Source organism: Phycodurus eques, chromosome 3, assembly GCF_024500275.1.
Source record: "Phycodurus eques isolate BA_2022a chromosome 3, UOR_Pequ_1.1, whole genome shotgun sequence".
Lineage (NCBI taxonomy): Eukaryota > Metazoa > Chordata > Actinopteri > Syngnathiformes > Syngnathidae > Phycodurus > Phycodurus eques.
In genome coordinates this window covers 3,913,667-3,933,791 of record NC_084527.1, presented here as the reverse complement: position 1 = coordinate 3,933,791, position 20,125 = coordinate 3,913,667, and the positions used below count along the sequence as shown (strand labels likewise).

The 20,125-nt window shown below is 46.0% G+C and overlaps 1 protein-coding gene across 2 annotated transcripts in view; it reads right to left on the bottom strand.

Annotated features, from left to right (window-relative positions):
- Nucleotides 1-20,125, bottom strand: part of adgra2 (adhesion G protein-coupled receptor A2) — a 41,301-nt gene that overhangs the window by 19,999 nt on the left and 1,177 nt on the right. For both annotated transcript variants that reach the window (XM_061671508.1, XM_061671509.1), the window contains exon 2: nt 3,166-3,237. In XM_061671508.1, coding sequence (XP_061527492.1) covers nt 3,166-3,237 — 72 coding nt within the window. The remainder of the gene's footprint in view (nt 1-3,165; nt 3,238-20,125) is intronic.

Below are 20,125 nucleotides of genomic sequence, written 5' to 3'. Positions count from 1 at the left end.
GTATCCATCTATGCGTGCATCTGCGAGTGTGTGTGTGAGTGACGATACTACATATAGCACACTCTGCTGCCACAGACGTCAGGTATGATTCAACCTCAAAAAGGGAAAAGAAATGAGGTATTCCGAGGTCCAAATGTAGCCGTTGGACGCCGTGGCTATTTAAAAGAGCTCCAAAAACACAGTTAGGAGGCAAAAACAAACAAGGCTAAATTGCTCCACTGCACTTGGGTGGTTTGGCGAGTTATGAAGGCATTCGTGGCTTTGAGGAGGTTTGTCTCAATGAAAGGGCTAACTGTGTAGATTTGTGCAACGTCTGGGCGAGGGCGGCTGAACTATTCATTTATTCGTCCCGCTAGCAGCAGCAGATCAGATTGCATTCGCAATGAATACGTCTGGTGTGAGAGTTGTCTTTAGCAGAGCTATTTCCAATGGCCTGACAAGAACCGAGGGTGCCCATACGAGGAAGCTTGCTCAGAGTGCACACGACACTCCTGCCAGGGCGGCTGTAGCTCATCTGTGAGTTCGAGTCCGGTCTGCTTCCTGGTGCCCTTGAGCAAGGCACTGAGCCCAATGGGTGCAGCACTGTTTGCATGCCGTTTCCAGAAGAGAGAAACAACAAAACAAGATTTGAACCCAAAAAGAAAAATAATAATAAAGTTCAATTATGCATATCCGAAAAGGAGTAGGAAGGAGTAAAGCTCTTCCTTCCTAATCCCATAAAACATCAATATAGGACTACTATTAATCTACACACATCCTTGTTCCGATATACACTAATACAATAATACAAATGATTATATCAGTAATCATTTGTATTGATGATTACTGATGATTACAACAAACGAAACAAAAGCAACCATAAAAAAACGCCTAGACCTAGATGTATAATATACATGCATACATATAATTATAAAAATAAATTTAAAAAAGTGTTTTTTGTCCCGTATAATAATATTGATGATAATGGGGACTACTTATTGCCTTACTGTGTATCTACACTATTAATCACGACGTGTCTGCGGGGGTGTGTGTTCGTGTGGATGTGATGGGTGGGTTCTTGTATATTTCTTACTATTTTAATTGTCTGTTATTTTGTTGTTGTCTCCGTAACTGAATTTCTCCTTGCACGCTTGCATGTGTGTCATCTGGTTCTCCGCGTGTTGTATACAGCGGAGTGTAAGTTGAATTTCCACTTGAGGGATTATAATGGGTAAAATAAATGTTAAAATGTTTTTAAATTGAATTAAGTGTGTGTGCGCGGCCAGTGAGTGTTTATCTTCTTCTAGTTGGGGAAGTGTTGCTGTGTATTTCCCTGATGTGTGTTTATTCAGCCCTAGTGGGCTTGCCCTTTGATTATAGTACTGACCACATAATATGACTAACTGTTCACTACTGCTCCAAATGACAAGCACATGGAGATGACTTACTGGAAGCAATGAGACGCCCCAGAGCAGCCATGGCAGGTTCATTTGGCCAAATAGAAACTGAAGCTGCAGGGAGGAAAATGTATCATGACTCCATCTCTCCACAAATCACTGCAAGGGTGAATTTGAATGTCGCAGTTTTCGCGTCAGACAGCCATTTTCCAATGCGCTGGAATGCAATGATGAGCGGTGCGGCTCAATTAAAGGCTGAGTGAGCGGACCTCCACTGTTGTGTGTCAGCTGGCCAGCAGAGGAGTGAAACGAGGCCTGCATAATTTACATTATTCAGTGTGTCTTCTTACAGCGCACACCCACATCTCCCTAAGGGAAACCTTCCTTTGTCAACCTCTTCCAGTCCAGGAAAAGCTCCACCCTGTTGTCTCCTGCTAGTTTTACCGCCGCTGCACACATAAGGGCCAGCCAGTGGCTGAGCTCGGGTTACTTGACCCGGCGACCCTTCGGCCTTCCGGGGAGCCTTGTCCACACGTACAAAAACAAGCACGTCCGGCTCATTTTACATTCAAAATGTTTCCTTGCCATATTCGCATTCTCCTCCATCTGTTCTTCTACAGCATCTTTTCAAATGATGCACAAGATAATTACAAGATAATTTGGTGACATCTTGGCCTAGCTGCAGACGGGAGTAAAAACATCAGCAAATTGGTTTTGTTCTCCACTGGCAAGAGCTCCAAAAAGTGCGCGTAAACAAGATGATTGCAACAGCAAATTACCTCTCTTCTTACATTTGTGAGATGTTTGCTAATCGTCATGGGTGGCAGCCCCGAGTGGCATGTGGAACTAATATTCCTTTATCGTGCGTTTGCGAAACTACAGTATCCCGACTGAGAGAGCGTGTTTGTTGTCAGCTACCAGGATGCTGTAAAGCTTTACTTCCATTTTCAGCCAATTCAGCCCAGTGGGGGGAAAAAAAACGATGGGATGAAGAGCCAACTGCAGAGAGCCAGACGTGCCGAGATGTTACTGGTAAACATTGGGCACCTGACCAATAAAATCCTTTGAAATCATTGCATGCAAAAAGATAACAGTTCTTGTTTTTGATGTACACTGAGGTCATATTTAGCCCTTTTTCTTTAGGAAGGAGCTCATTTTGATTTGAAAGGGTACCCACGCTCCTCCACGGAGAAAGTAAACCAGTGAAAGATGACAATACAGCACAAGCACTCAAGTCAAACACACCTGAAGTCTTACAATTGGGAGTTTGACTGACATTTTGGGGGGAAAACAACATGAGACCTCAGGGTACCTGATTTTTAGTTTTGAAATAATATGATCAACTTCTTGTAACACTTTTATGACTGGAAAAGCTATGGGGAAAATCGATGCTGTATACTGATGTATGATTGTGATAAAAATGCCGCATAATGACCATGATTGGAATAAAGGGATGGGTCAGGAGGCTTATGTTATTTTATCTAAAGGCGGCGAAGGTGACAGCCTCCCATGACGAGGGATTTAGCCGACCGCCAATGACTGAAGTGTAACTCTGAGAACTCGCCAGTGGAACGGGCGCATATGGAGCCAGAGCAGAGGATCATCCTCCTTGCTGCACTCCAGCCCGCTGGATGGAGGCACACAAGAGCTGCTCAGTTCTCATCGCATCCTGTCTGATTCGCTCCCCACGGGCCCCCGAAGCGAAAGAGCAGCTCTCGCACATATGGCGAACTGCACACGCAATACACATGCCAGGCTGATTATTGATAAAGATTGATGAGCTACTCACAGCTTCTCCAGGGCATTAAGTCCGAAGAAGGAGCCATTGTTCAGGACTCGGATTTTGTTGTGGCTCAGTATTCTGCGAAGAAGGAGAGAAAGAACATGTGATTAATAATCCTCGGAAGATGCATCGAAATACATGTTATGCTGCGGACGTTAGTTTCGGGGAAAGAGACCAAGTCAGGTTTCAACAAGCTGCGAGGACCAGAGCCGACTGAGTGTGCACTTGTTGCTACGGTCACACGTGTTACTACCCCGGCGAGACGGCAGACTGGACGGTTCCAATGAAAGATCGAAAAGCAGATCAGGATTGCAGGCGGAATGCTAATCTTCGTCGTCATTTTGCATGCATTTGTACATCAAAAGGAAGTCTGTCCGCATCAAGCGCGTGGAGACACAGCCTGTGTTCAGTAGGCCTTTTTTTGCTTGCTCGCCAGCACACGGGAGTCTTATCACCGCACAGACACGCTGGAAGTCAGGCGGACATAAGTGACAAGGGATCATGGGAAATGGACAGTTCGAGTCAACAAGGCTCTTCGCTCGTCACGTTGCGAGAGTGACGTCCAAGTGGCCGGCGGTGTGACTTATGTGACGCTCTTACAGCGCAGAAGGGAGGAAGTTTGGGTCGGCTCCATAAACGGGATGTTTGCTTTGGCTTGACAAGACCTAAGTAGTGAAAAAGACAACATTTTGTGTCACCTTCTTCAATTCACTGTGCCCTGCATCTCACCCCGAGTCGCCTACAGGAAATATAAGGATAAATGGAACCGTTGGCCCCTCCCCAGAATTCCAATAGTCCTCTTGTCTAACATCTTCAAGAACATAAATCCCCGTGAACCTAACGAGAAGAAAAACACTTTTTCTTTTTTTTTCTCACTTTTGTTTTTTCCTTTTGAGTCATGATGCAACTGTTCCCGCCGCCTCACAATCTAAAAATGATGCAGTCCCATTCATCCATTCATAACATCCTCCATTTACAAGGAAGTGGCCTACTAAAGTACAAATTAAAACAAACAAACACAAAAACAGCGCTCCCTGACGATAATCCCCACACACACACACACACACACACACACACTTTTGTTAACATTTCAATCTTGGCAGGTCTGCGCTCAACTGAGAACGGATTTAAAAAAAAAAATAATACAGAGGAATGTGTTTTCTCTTTTTGAAGGTTGAGTCACATCTGAAGCTGACTGCGCCGCCTTTGGGATGTATCTTTGGACAACTATTCCGAACCACAATGCTACCTGCCGGATAGCATACGTAGCGGTCTTCCACATTTGTGAATGCAAAAACTGCCACTTGCAACCATGTGCCGAGTGAGACCAACGTAAATATATTCCGTGCTTTTTTTTTGGTCACTTTTATCAACAGTTCAACCTTGACAGAGTGAAATTCAAGTTTGCATAGCTGCACATGAGCGTGTTGACAATGTTTGGGGTTTACTGCCCAGTACACTGCCTGGTGGTGTCTCACCGCAGGAGGTCGACACCGGCGCCGTCATTAACACCCCTTTTCGGCTTTCACAACATTTTCCTCCGTAGCGCGTGGCGATTAACGGGGTGTTTGCGACATTAAATGTGCCTTAATGGAGACAGTCGAGCCGTGGGTGCACCTTTAAAAGGGGGCTGGCTCAGAACACTCTGTGAACATCCCCACCTCGCCACCCCGACTTGTTTCCTGCCACATCAATAAAAACACTGCCTTCAGCGCCACGCCTTCCAAGTCAGTTAATGACCTGATTAAATCATCCAGCCTCGGTTTACTGGAACAAACTGGCCAACGTTCACTTCTTCCCTTCCACAAATACCCTTTGAGGAAGAAAAGAAAGGCAACTTGTAAGCAAAATATGTTTTGCCTGTCAACGCCTTCCTGCAATTATCTTCCTTGACTACCACAGAAATGTTGGAGCAGAAAGGACTACTGATAACAGCATGAATCGAGCTTTTATTCAAGGTATAATGGTGCTTGCTTTCCAGCCATTGCCGGCAATACATTCTGTCGCTTCAAGGCAAGCACAAGTGAACAACCTTTATGTTTGCCAGCGGCGTTTATAACCTGCACTTTGGAGGGAAAACAAATGAGTGCGAACATGTGTTGCTGTGCATCAGTCCAGACGGTAAACTGTGCGTGCAGCACATAGACACAGTTCATCGGAACAAGTAAAACATTCATGTCCGTTCGTGGTTTAGTTTGCTTGTTTCAACTTTGCTTTCATGTTCGAGGTAACCTGCCTCTCGCCCAAAGTCTGCTGGGAGAGGCTCCGGCTTACTTGCGACCACTGCGGCGTCGGTTGCAAGACGTACATTTAAAAGGCTCACACGGAAAGGAGGAGGGTCGCTTTGTAGAATCTTCAGTTGTCACGGTGCCCGGCGCAGGTGCAACTGCTGACCACAAGTTGTCCGCAGTCCATCTTGGAGTCCATCAAAATGTCGTCCATCGATAGAAACGCTGACCGAATGATGTTTGAGAGTGGAGAAATGACGCGTGTTGTGGCCCGAACGTGAACCTCATGAAGTCTCTCACTTGACTTTGGGCGCAGCATCGTTGCTATAACCGAAAGCAGCCGCGAGATGAAAGCGAGAGACATACGGAACTGACGGAATAATTCAAAACAGACAGAAGAGGAGAAAGTCCCATCTGGTGCAGGAACACGCCATTTAAGTCAACGCACACGCTTAAAATACAGATTCTTCTTCTTTGACTCAGCTTATTGTGAAACGAAAAAAAAAAAAAAAAACATCGGTCAGACGACTGACCATATGTTTGGCTCCGTATGCACGCGTTACTACCTTTTGTAGCGCTACTAGAAAGAAAATGCTTCATAAACTGTCAGAAGAGGGTTACAATTCTTACAAATGTACCATAGCGATTGTCTTGAACTGTTTGCACAGGTATGTTGACAAAGTTTAAGTCACTTAAAATTTAAACTCTTCGCACTCTAGCTGTAAAACATAAATCAATTAAAAATACACCTTTCGACATTTCTTCCCCAAAAAATTAAAAATAAAAAAAAGCGAGGCCGAAGGCAGCTCTGTTTAGTCTTGTAGTGAAGAGACTCACCTCCCAGACACACAAAGTAATCCTCCCTCTCCGCGTTCATTACTCCATCTGTCACGCATCACAATTAATAATAAGTCAACACTTTCATCGTTTTTTTAGTTGGACTGTCCCGCTTTTCATTTTCTGAAACGCTGTAGGTTTGTTCCCCAACCTTCTTCGCCCCGCCGACCGGTTAGTAGTTCCGCCCGTGTCGAGCAGAAACCTGCCACTGTATCTGTATCAGAGCGGACTTAAACCCGTATTTTAAGTAGGACTCCTGATATAGTGTTGTTTCGTTCAAAAGAACAAATCTTTTCAGCAGACGTAATGAGCATCATCTTTTAGCAATATTGAGCACTTCCAGGCGTTGCACACTTGCACGTGTGCGCGATGTTTAGCGACATCGAGGACATTGTTCTCGAATAAACAATAAAGAAAGAGCTTCTCTGAGAAAAAGAGAGGCCGACCTCTGTAAACAGACAGAAATAGTCGGCGTTCCCATTAGGCTAAACAGGAAACCCAACCAATTAGCTGTTTATTCAGAAGCCGACTTCCAGGGTCAGGCCGGGAAGAGAGAGAGCGCTTCCCGGACGGCCGTCGGGCAGACGGAGCAGAGCGGTTGTGTGCGGGCAGGTGGCCGCCGACACGCACAATGCCAAACAAGGTAAACGCGGCGATGCAAGAAATGTCCTCCGAAGATCTGCCCTGCCGTGAGTCAACTGAGGCTTTGCGACAGATTGGCAGACGGAGCGAATTCATCGAATTAGCCCAACGACACATGGCGGAGAGACGCTCTAACTCAGTCCAGACGGTCTCAGCGCTGTGTTTAGCGTCTTTCATTCACTTCAATGTGGATGCCCCGCACGCTAATTGAGTCGACGTCATCTATGTGGAGAGCGAGGCTTCATGTCAGGCTCCAGAGTCTCATTTAATGACTTCTTCTAATCCATTTACAAATAATGGACATGAGATCAAAAGACCGCATGATAATCAACAGCGTCGGTCACGCACTCAAACCATCCGCCAATAGCTACAATACATGTTCTATGCTGTCCATCACCAATAGAAACGTGAGATTTCTCAAGTGAGCTCAAATTTCCATTGATTAACTCAAAAATGGCATTTCTTACAGTAGCAAGGTAAAACGGTTCAAGAAAAACAAAACCAAAAAAAACAATTCCTTCCAAACTTTGTCGAGGGGTTCGGTAAGGATTTTGGGTAAAAAGTGTGCATATCGGAATTTCTTGCACTGTTTGAGTTTGCTTTACTGACTGCCATCTCATAATTAAGGCGAGATGTGGTCCTTGTTGCATTTCTGAAACACTTCAATGTGCACAGTGTTCCCTTCATCAGTGAATCTGCTGCGGTCTCACAGCCAGGTGCTTAAAAACAGAGAGAAACCTGCACACCATTGCATGATTCAATCCCACCTGTGGTCATCGCAGCGTGGCCCTGTGCACGTGTACCTGCCAATAGTCTCAACTGCAGCTGCCTGTCAGCATTTTTCCACAGCTGTTTGCGGTCGTGGGTCATTGCGCGTACGGTGGAGCGGGGACGTGCGGTGCGCGGCGGAGGCGGCGGCGGCGGCTGCAGCTCTCCACATCACAACCTGGAGCAGAAGCGTGTCCCGTCCAAACCGCAACCAGAAGGTTGGAAAAGCCAAACGCAAGGCAATCGCCCACAGATTTGGCGACAGAATTCTCCATCTTGTTAGAATTTATAACACAAAGCATACACAGGAAATTCTCCATTCTGTCTGACTATTTGTTTCAGGACATGAATGAGATGCATTCGTGTCTAAAGTGCGTACTCCAATAGGCCTGTGTGGCCCTTAAATATTTAGACGTGCTGCACTGGAGATTGTTACAAGGTGCTCTGCAGCTGCAGGGCTCAATAGGAAGAAAGTTGTCCGTGGACGCTTTTTGCTCCACGAGAATTAATTTAGAGGATAATCTGCCTGTGAGGGCGGCACGGCGTACGAACGGTTAGCGTGTCTGCGTCACATTTGACAGGTTCTGCCTTCAAATCTCTGCTCCTGTGCGGAGTATGCATGTTTTCCCTGCGTATCGTCATTGTCCACAAGTGTGAATCTGAAAGTAAACGACGATCGGTCTGTATGTGCCGAGCGATCGAAGTCAACCGGGCTCCAGCTCACCTGCAACCGGAACGGGGATTCAGACAATGGATGGATGGATGGAATTCCTACCCAAAAAAAATGGGACGTGATGATAAAGTGTGAAGATAATGATGATTCAACGCTGCACCCCGAGACTTACTTCAGCACAGACAAAGCGGGGCAGCCTCAGTCTAATAAAGTGTGTCAAAAGAAACCAGCGGGCCACTGTGTAAACCGCATTTAACTCCAGATTTGGTCTTTACAACGGAGGTCCGCACGTGAGGTGAAACAGCAAAAACCCTTGAAAGAGTCATAAAAGCAGCCCTAATTCGGAGACCAACGGGAGCCAGATAATGAGAACGATTTTTCCATGAGAGCCTCGTGGCTGAATTGAAGTTGCGACCCCGTGATGCGCACGGCGCCTGCGTCCCAGTAGTGCTTACGCTCTTGTAAATACGAGAAGTTTCCAGAGAGGTGATTCGGGTCTGGCGAAAAGCGATACAGGCCTGCATCGCGTGACTGCTTTGATTTGTGTACGTTACGGCTCGGAACATTCTGCGAAGCGCTGTCCGCCTTTTGACTGCTTTTCTTCTCGTCCCTTCTTATTTCAAGTGTACTGCGCATCAAGAACTTTATAAACAGATATACATCACACACTTTGCGCTCAGAGTAATGAGGACACACGTGGAGGATCAACCATATTGGGCTGCCAAACCGAAAACGGATTCAAACGCTCAATGTTTGTCGGGCGAGAAAAATCATTACTGAAATACATTTTGCTGGAGTTAGAGTTTATTATCAAGTCGAGTTAAGTTGTGTTATGAAGTGCAGGCAAACCTTGGAGGTTAAACATGATCCGTTTTAGGGCGTTGGTCAACGTCTCATTTTTTGGGGATTTCACGTTTCAACTTTTAGAACAATATCACATCTGTGACGCAATCACCATAATATTAGATTGGTGTTAGATTAATGAGAGATGACATTATCGATGTATTTTTCACCTGCGGTTTGTCATTGCTGTGCGTGCGTCCGTATGGGACGGAAGGACAAGACGCAATCGGCGGTTTAATTTCGATGACAAATAACATGCTTAATTTTGCTCTGATGTCTGAGGTTTGGCCAGACGTAATGTGGCTTTTTAGTGATTGTAGTTTTGGCCAAGTAAATTGTCATTTTGAGAAACTGTGTGTGAGTTAGAGTGAAAAAAATAATTAAAATAACAAAACAAAACAAACAAACAAAAAAAACACTGTATATAAACATCACAGTGGCATGTTGGTGCCACTGTGGCAGCGCAATGTCGTTGGCGTTACTGCCAATGGGCGCGCCTTCCGTCGATGCGATGCGATTGATGAGGATATTGACCATGATCGTTGGCAGGCCTCCAAAAACGGCGTCAGCTGAATCCCGGTCTGTCTAACGGACTCTTGCAGAACGGACCGAGCGGGCGCACAAGCGGGGATCTCTCGGACTGCGAGGTGGCCGTGTCATCTTTGTTACAATAAGGACCTCTGAAGAGGCCTCCAGACCGCGCCGCACTACTCGGCGCCTGGGTACGTCCAAACTGCTTAACCCTTTCGTTGTCAAAATACAACCCGAGCCCCGAGCCCCGAGGTACCGGTAGCCCCCTTCGACCCTGAGCTCGTCTTCTGAGAGTCACTGTACTCAATGCAAAAGAGAGACTAAATGCCCTTGAGCACAACAGGCACTTTAGTGGCAAACGCACGTCAAGATTTGAATGTCCTCTTTGTCTGCGAGCCACCGGCGGCCTTGTGGCAACCACCAGAGAACGCTGCCTGACTACAAGAGCCGTTTAGTGCTTGTCATGGAAAGGGGCATCCGTGTAATTGCACACATAATATTTTTTGTCTTTTTGTGGACTATGAGTAAGTGAGTCAGTCCTCCAAGAGACCGCATTGACGAGTGGAAGAGATTATTGCCTAACTTCAAAAGCCAACCAAATAGCGCACAGTGGAGCAAAAAAAAGCTCGACCAAGGTTGAGCTGTTATGAAAGTACAATAACGTAAATGTCCAAAACTTTTTGCACTGTCATACTTTGGTTTGTTGTTTACTTTTATGATGCAAATAAACCCATTCAGCTTTGGGGAGGATCTGAGGGGTAAAGGATATTTGTTGGGGGTGGGGGGTCAAAATCTTCTCACCGCATTTCTCATCGGGATTTGCCCCAAAATTATGATCTGCCAACACATGGAAAAGATCCATAGAATTCGGGTACGTCGGTTTTGCGCAGTCCTGCTCGCAAACAACCAAATGGCAATCATTACCCCTCAATTGACTTTTGATTCCCTTTTCTTACAGTTACAACAAGCCAATCCAAACAATACATATTTAATAGTAGGTTTGTACAACAGAGAATCCTGCTTGACTTTACTAGTATAACGTTGAGGCTCGCTATAGGGAAGCGCGCGCCTGCATTTGACATGTGCGCCCACTTATTATCGAGCGCGCCGCATTGTGCTGGGCTTAGCAGAAGCAGCTATAGGCAGCGGGGCTGTGCGGTTTGCGGTCTGTGCATTTAGGTTCATGTGAGACCTATCAGATGTACAAATATGGAAAGTGCGCAATTTTAACTTGGAGAGTGTATGTGAGTGTTTGGGCACGAGTGGCCCGATCGCTACTGGTCTAAAATTAAAATCGGGGTTTTAGAAACGTCTCTAATTAAGGTGCGGAGGACCAAACGGCTATTTTGAGAGCTGTGGCCGTGCACGCCCTTTCCACGCGTGTGTGTGTGTGTGTGTGTGTGTGTGTGTGTGTGTGTGTGTTCAGTTCAGGCAAACTGACGGCTGAATCCACAAACACGCAAAAGACATACAACGCACACAGGCGAAGGTCTTCTACTTGGAGTACGAGACAACGTGTCTTACGAGACAACGTGTGCATGAGGAGTCTTTCTTTTTGAGCACAATTTAGCAAAGATGGCCAAGCAGCAGTGAGCGCAAATGCCTAAACAAACACTGGAGCTGCTATGAATATTAACAGTTGAAATTCCACCGCGTGATAAAAAGTCCGAGACAAACCAAAGCGGAATGTTTATGGCTGCCTCGCACGAACACAATAGTCATCTTAGCCGCAGCGTAAAGTGTTTTTACACCTCTAATGAGGCAATTTGGTGAATTTAGCCTCTTGAATCCGTGAGTGGAATGCGGTGGATGTGTGCTCGCACATTGTCTCATTGTTTTGGTCTCATAACCAGCCTCTGTTTTCTGCTCCTGAGCAAAGGCCGCGGCTGGGAAATCTTGCGTGTACAAAAGAGTGGAACAATCTATCCTACTTTCTCTCTGAGGCGTTTGCGACCGCACTGTGCCTGTGGTATTGTTTTTGAGAATCTGTGATGAGCACAATTAGACAGCAAAGACCAAAATCATCTTTTTGACTGATTTATGTGCTATAACTCTTAACAGGGCACTCAAATCAAATACGGTATCTGGAAATTCCAAATTTGAACCCAATTTGCATTCATTCAATTTCTGTTAGCATCTTTTTTTTTAAATATATATATCATTCTGCCAACCCACACCGTGCCTCTCGCATAAAGTCAGCTGGGAAAGCCTCCAGCTCACCCACCACGCTAATGCGTTCAAGCGCGATAGAAAATGGACGGATGGATAAGTAAATTGAATTATACCATCCATCCATTTTCTACCGCTTATCCGAGGTCGGGTCGCGGGGGCAGTAGCTTCAGCAGGGATGCCCAGACTTCCCTCTCCCCAGCCACTTCATCCAGCTCTTCCGGGGGGGGGGGGGGGGGGGGGTGTCCCGAGGCGTTCGCAGGCCAGCCGAAAGACGTAGTCTCTCCGGCGCGTCCCGGGTCGTACCCGGGGTCTCCTCCCCGTGGGACGTGCCCGGAACTCCTCACCGGGGGGCATCCGAATCAGATGCCCCAGCCACCTCATCTGGCTCCTCTCGATGCGGAGGAGCAGCGGCTCTACTCTGAGATCCTCCCGGATGACCGAGCTTCTCACCCGTTCTCTAAGGAAACTCATTTCGGCCGCTTGTATCCGGGATCTTGTTCTTTTGTTGAATTATACAGCGTTATAAAAAGAATGAAATGATGAAAAAGGTTCTAAATGTTTCAAAAACATATTTTAAAGTACTGCAATAGTTAAAATTCAATGAGGGCAACATAAAGGCTTAAGTTAGTTTCAGTGAACTGTCCTATAAGGGGCTCCAGCCACTTTTAACATTACTCATGTTTTTGGTCAGTGGGAGGAAGTCATAAGAAAGACACGCATACATGGGAACATTCAAACTGTACAATGCAAACCTCTTGACCGCCATGCTGCTGAAAGAGTAATGGTGCGAGGCGCTCACTTTCATGGGGTTCGAAAACGTTTCAAATGAAAAATGAGAGAGGGGAAAAAAAAAAAAAAAAAAAAAAAGACCGGAGATTGCGATGTTGATTTTCATGGAATCAGAGCTGAGAAAAAAGTGAAATGGAGCTATTTATGATTAAGGAGGCACTTAAACAATGTATGTTTTCTTTTTCCAGCATCTTTCATTTAATTGGATGAGCCATAGAGAGAGATTTATTTTTCCTTCGTCTCTTTGAAACTCTGCTGTTGTAATTAACGAGGCCGTTGGCTTCGCTATGTGCAAAATGTAGCCGTGCTCGCTGAAAGAAATATGGTGATCTCACTGCACATTCAAATCCTCTACAATGGCTCTTTGTTTACTTTTCTAAAATAAATCATTTGGATGTTCACCAGCTTTTATTCCCTCCAAAGTTGGAGCGTTCTATGCTGTGGCGTCAAAAGACTTTTTGCGCAAATAAAGGCACCGAATGCAATTGAGTTTTACCTGTGAATATGGATTATTCATAACTGATTTGTTGTCAGACGTGATATTTATGTGAATGAACGGGATTGTGTTTAAACAAATTGTCAAAAGGAAGCACGCAGACATATGTTATTGTAACACAGACGATGAATGCACCATTGTGATAAATATCACACACACACACACACACAATATAGCCACAGGCATTCCCAATATAGACAGCCGTTCCGTCCGTGCGTCTGTGTCCATGTGTTTGCAGAGCCAGAACGGGAAATTCGGGGGCCGCTGTGGTCAAACGCAGGGAGAGGGAAGTTAGCACTGGCAAGGAAACGTCAAAGTCAGGCATATTTGGAGTAAGATAAGAAGAGTCTGGAGTCTAAAACAACACCGAGCCACTTGAGACGACTACAACGCATCTTTGTGTTCTTGCCAAGGCTCGGAAACATCGCAGCGTTTTAATCCACGTGTACGACGACGTGATAAGTGAATTCACGGTCGAGATACGGCACGGCGCAGTAGGTGTGCGTCTTTGGGGGGGGGGGCCGGGCCGGGCCGGGTCTCATTACCTTGACCTACAAGGACACTATGAAATCTCACCCTTGTGTGGCACTGGCAGGTGCTCGAATGGGCTGTAAGCTCAGAGTATCCAATGTCAGGCTTTTGTTTGCTTTTTTGATTTATTGCTGACCGCTGCCCCAGCTCACATGTGCGGAGGAGCGCCCCCTCCTCTCAACACCTCCCCCCCGCCCCCAAATAAATAAACTTCAGCGCTGCAGGAATGCCTCAGCGCGCCGCTCCTCCTGCTATTGGGATCCTCCCCGCTGATAAGATGACTCCTCGGACATCTCCTCGACGTGTACGTGGTCCCGTCTGGGCACACGCTCGCCCTCGAGGGCAGACCGGCGAGCGCTTTTCGGGCCGTCCGCGTCGAGCCCGCCAACGGGCCGCGTGAGAAGAAACCGTAGCTGAAGCGCTCAGCTTGATATCAACGTAGACAATCAAACATTCTGTCAGAGTTGGCTTTGAGTGAACAGAAGCCAACAGATGTAAGCAATAACACACAGGTGCTACTTGGATGCATGCGGGCGTCTATAGTAGAAAACCGAGAAACGTGTTGTTCTCAAGTCATACAAACATTCACGTTTTAAAATGCTGTAATGCATTCCTTCCTCCTAGACATCACGATATCTCATGTGTTTTGCTTTTTCTTTCACTATTTCGTGTTTTTGTTGTTGTTTTTTTTATGCATAGTCCAAAAATAATAAAGGAAGAACAGAATGTACGTCAGAAAGTCAGCTGCGTTTAGTATTCATGTGAAGAGATTCACTTTGACATTAAATAATCCTCCCTCAAAGGCTAACAGAGAGGATACAAATGATGTTGAATCTTCGAGGAAAACATTTGCTGGCTACAGAACCGAAAAGGAACACACGGTATCGTGAAACGGTGCAGGCGCAGCTGTCATTGTTGCTCAGTACAACTTTAGATTTAGTCCAAAAACAACAAAAGAAGATCAGAACGTACGCCGTTAAGTCAGCTGCATTCAGTCTTAATGTGAATCAGATTCACTTTCACATTAAATAATGCTCCCTCTCCAATTCCACATTGATCATTTGTCATCAAAGTTGGGGTTGAACACACATTTTGTTGTTTTTAAAGCTTTACTATAAACAACTGTAACTTATTTTTACGCAGTCAAGAATGTCAACATGTTACTCAAACACTGCCTGTACAGTTAGTAAAGCGTTTATGACGGCGGGGTCCTCGGGAACATATTGTTTCCATTATCTCTTCTGGAATGGCTTCACAACCACATCGAGAGAGTGGACCGTCTTCAGTTTTTATTATTTTAGTTCAACATTTTCAAACTTCATTTTTTTCAAACAATCCCCCCAAAATTCTTGAAGTAAAACCGGTGGCTTAGTTTGCATATTACATTGTCACGAGAACAGCCACTGTGAGGACATAGAAATATCTGCACTACTAATAAATAGCTAACAAATTGGAAATGCTTTTACGACTTCAGTATCGTTCACGTGCCTGAGCTAAATATGAAACGAACATGAGGGGATTGTTGATTTAGTTTAGCTAAAGGCGGGAAGTGGCAGAAATGACAAAAGCCGCAGTTGTCGTGTAAACTACAAGAGCAGGGAATCTCACTGAAAACGACGGCAAGATTCGATTAAAGCGCCGACGACAATGCCATTCTCCCGCTCGCCGGCGCCACCTTGCACTGCGGCCGAGGGGACATCAGGAAAGGACGACCGTGTTGACCTCACAGCACGCGCGTCCTCCGATTTGGGTCGACACCCGCCGAGCCGACACCAACAGTCGTAACAATGCTGACAGAAGGGCGACGAGCGCCGGCAACAAGGCGCGAGGGGGCTTCCGTTCTGTCTGTCACCCTCAACAGTGCATTGAAGTGCAATTGGGAGAAGGGCTGCGCGGAAGTCGCATACGTGAGCCGCTACGTTATCTTTACAGCCTTTAGCCATCCGTAATGTTTGTCCTCGGTAGGGTCAATAGGGAGCTGGAGTCTGCCCACGCTGACTTTGGGCGACGACCTGGACTGCTTGCCAGTTAATCGCAAGGGCTCGTATAGACAAACTGCAGAAGCAGATTGCTTGTTAAAACGTGATCAATTTTACGTTCTAAAGTGAACGTTTTCATATTTTAACGTTGTAAGATATCAAGATCTACGTTTTCACTTTCGCATGCGACGCAATTCCTTCCGCTTCGTGAAGGTATGTGTGTCTTCCTTTTGTGGCGTAAAAATCGAAGTTACTAGCTACGCGACGATGCTGCTCTTCTATAATACTTTTTAAAAATAAATAAATAAGGTCAAGTGTTTAAAAAGATACAAGATGTAAAAAGAGAAACATACTTTCAAAGGAATCCGCCCAAACCGGAAGGAATTGCTTCGTTTTGTCTGTCCGAACGCCAAAAACGTGTTAAAACGTGAAAATCATCATCGACAATTTGAATAAGAATCCATAACGAGATCTGCAGTCCAAACAAAAACAGGAGCAGTTATGAAATGAGACCAAGTGACATGTCTCATTCTGCTCCGTCTGTCTTTATTTTCCAGTCGCTTTGCATTCTCTATTCCCCCTTTTTTCCCCGTGTGTACATGTACTGTATATCCTTTCTCCAGTGAAGTTTACCATTACAACTCCTATTCCTAAAATGAACTGGAAAATCCAAACAAATCATAAGGTCAAAAGGTGTTTAACTTCCAAGAGTCAGCTGTAAACGGAACGGATGTGTTTCACGTCAACATTCAGAATGCATACAGTACATCGTGTAGCCATCTTCAAGTTCTTTTTTTTTTTGCAGCAGCAGCAGCAGCCCTCCTTCCTAATAATAATAATAACGTCGTGAAGAAAAGATATGCTCCACTGAGGAGCCCTCTTTCTGGACTCTGTCAGCGGCTGCACTGAGTTTGGAGTCTCCGGGGCCACGTCCCTCTGAACCCCCGGCCAAACTTCTCTCCTTCCTCCTCTGTCCTCTCTCTTTTTCTCCACCTCCAGTTGCACTTTCTCCACTTTTTTTTTCTTGCATGTACACCGTCCGTCATTTGTCCTGAACAAATGCACTTTTCACTCCGCTTATCTGCCGCCGTCTCTTCTCCTCCTCCTCCCCCAGAGAAGCAGCTCCTCTGCAGCCGTGCATAATTAGACCTAAACACAAGCCTGCACAGGCTCACATCTGGAAGGAGTTTGGACATGGCAGTTTCCTACCAAAACGCCTAAATATTTAGGTTAAGAGTTACTGAGTGTGATAAAGGGGTGGGAAAGGGAGAGAATCTGAGAGCCGGAGATAAGGAAAAAGAGGGAAAGTGCGGCCGTCGCTTGGATAATTCATCATTGAAGCGGCGATGAGAGTTTGTAGGAATAAGGGTGGGCGTCATCTAACAAGGGCACGCGACGTGAAGCCAAAAAAGAGGAGGTGAAAATATCGGGCCGACCGGTCGCTCCTTCACGGCTGGCAAAGAAAACAAACGGCGAACAAATAGTTTTGATCAACAAATCCACATTGGGCTTTCCCAGGAGGGCGAGGGGCCTCGGCCGGAATGCTCGCAGGGGCCAGCTGTTGCGCGTTACGCCAAAAGGCCGGCCCCGGAAGCCTCCGGACCTGCACGGCGAGGAGGTCCCCGGGAGAGAGGGGCCGTGCGGGGAAGCGGGGGGGACGCCGCTTCCCCGCACCCGGAATACGCTGCGAGCGGATGGAGGAATGTCAGGAATAACGCAAAGACGCACGTAGCGTCGCGCATTCACCGAAAACCCACCGCGGCGTGCACCACACCAAACAAATGCCCGGAACTTACTATGAGAGGCTGTGAGAGACACAAGTCAGGATTACCTCTCATACACACTAATCATACACTCTCATTCAAACAAAGAATATATTTCGCTCCCCTACACAAGTGAAACGCTCTCATGCCCACTACTGAATGTTCTCATACACTTGACTCATATAAACTACTGAAACACTCTCATACGCACTACTGCAATGCTCTCGCACAAACTACTGAACATTTTTTTGCTCATATAAACTCCTAAAATATTCTCAAACCTACGACTAAAATGCTCTCATACGCACTACTGAAATGCTGTCATATACACTAATGATTTTATTTGTTCATATGCACTACCGCTCTGAAACGCTCTCATACCAACCACTGAAATGCTCTCACACACACTAACAGGTTTTCTTTTGCTCCTATACTCTCTTTTTTTCCCGCTCATATACACTACTGAAACACTCTCGTGTACACTACCGCAATGCTCTCACGCGTACTACAGAAAAACATTTTTTGCTCATATAAACTAAAACCCCCTGAAAACCTACAACTGAAATGCTCTCATACGCACTAATGAATTTCCTTTCACTCATATACTCTTTTGTTTTTCCCACTCATCTACACTACTGAAACGCTCTCATGCGAACGACTGAAATGCTCTCATATACGCAAGTGATTTGATACATCTAATAAATGTATTTTCAGTCCGCAGCTTTATCGCAGCATGTTAAGTGTTTGTACCAAAACAAGTCAACCATAATGAGTGGGTGTGGCCATGGAAATTATCGTCAATCACCTCAACCGCTGCTATTTTTTTCCCCCCTCCCGTTCGCAGCAATGTGTTTACCAGATGTAAAATCCCGACTTTATTAAGCCAGAAACATACGGCTCCATGAATGGACCGCTGGCTGACTTTGGCTCTCCCGTGGCACAAATCCATTTACTTCAGCTCACGTGTTCACTCCAGTGGAGCCTTTTTCTTCCAGTGCCCTGACGCTAAACACACTGTGGGAATGAATAAAGTCTGAAAGCAGCTGTGAAGAAAGTCTCCGTCCATCCATCCATTTTCTGAGCCCCTTCTCCTCACTAGGTTGGCGGGCGTGCTGGAGCCCGTCCCAGCTAGCATCGGGCAGGAGGCGGGGTACACCCCGAACTGGTTGCCAGGCAATCGCAGGGCACATACAAACAAACAACCATTCGCACTCACAACTCATTCACACCTACGGCCAATTTAGAGTTGTCAATTAACCCACCGTGCATGTTTTTGGGATGTGGGAGGAAAGCGGAGTGCCCGGAGAAAACCCACGCAGGCACGGGGAGAACATGCAAACTCCACACGGGCGGGGCCGGGGATTGAACCCCGGTCCTCAGAGCTGTGAGGCAGACGCTAGAACCACTCGACCACCGTGCCGCCTGTGAAAGAAAGCATTAGAGCTAATTCCTCATGAGAGTACACCAACACCGCCCAAATATGTGTCACTAATACATTATGAGGCCATTCGTCACGTAAGCTCGTATGCTTTGGCGAAGCCCGCCGTTCTTTTAACTTAAGTCCGAACGGACCACACAAACGTACGAACATGTCCGCCCAAAGCGCCGCTAAATGATCACGATGTCACGCCGCTCTCACAGGCTACACGTTTCTTTCCTCGGCGCAGGCTAATCGGGGGCCGTATTTCATGGAAGCGGTCCAAGAGTGAAATGTGTTTGTGTTTATTCTCATGGAAGGGGAAGAAAGTTTAAAGTGACAGGCTTGTGTTAAAGAGGCGGGGCCACATGACGGAGGTGATGATGACGACGATGTCCACGATGATGCCTTGCGCACAGTTGCTCCGAATTAAGGCCAAAGTAGTTCAAGATGCCCACTTTGGATCAGCGTGATTCGTCATTTTTATCAAGTTGTCAATACGAACTCAGCTCACAGTTCACAGCCGTGAACGAGGGCCTCGTCTGTTTACGCTCAGAATATTAGCACGCTCCATTAAGATCCGATATCAAACATTGGCCCATGCAGAGGTCATAAATGTGGAAGTCGCGAAGCCATTTGAGATCATTGTAGTTCTCAGTGCAAAGTCTTACGCCGCCGGCGTTTAGCGTCGCAGTCAAATAAATTGGAAATAGAGAGTTAGATCATAGATCAGACCATATAGAAGCTCATGAGAAGGTACCATTAAATAGGATCATCATAACGTACAACATACCCAAATACATCCAGGCTTTTAAGTGCAAAACTGTATTTTTTTTTAAGAAATATTTTTCATAATTAATGCTTCCTCCACCCGCTTTAAAAAATGTTTCATAATAAATAGTTTTGAATAAAATATATATATATATATTTTTTTTTTAATAATTGCTGTCCAGGATTTTGGTCCCTTAGTTGGTGTGCAAAAGATTAGTGCTGTTATACAAGAACATTACAACCAATGAACAGCCCTCCGGCAGTGTCAATCATCTCTCCATCGATTCAGCAAATTGTCAAATGAATTGGGAGCAGCCATAACTAAAACTCTAGGGGCAAAAGTCGGTGTTCCGTCGGAATGGCGAGTTCTTTTTTGCGTGGGCTCGTGGATTAGAAATGATGTCGTTTCTATGACGATGACGGCGAGGTCGGCGAGGTCGGCGAGGGCCACTCGAATGGCCGCGATCACCGGATTTCACCAAGGTCCATTTCTCATTTTGGGCTGTTGTCAAAGAGGAAGTCGACT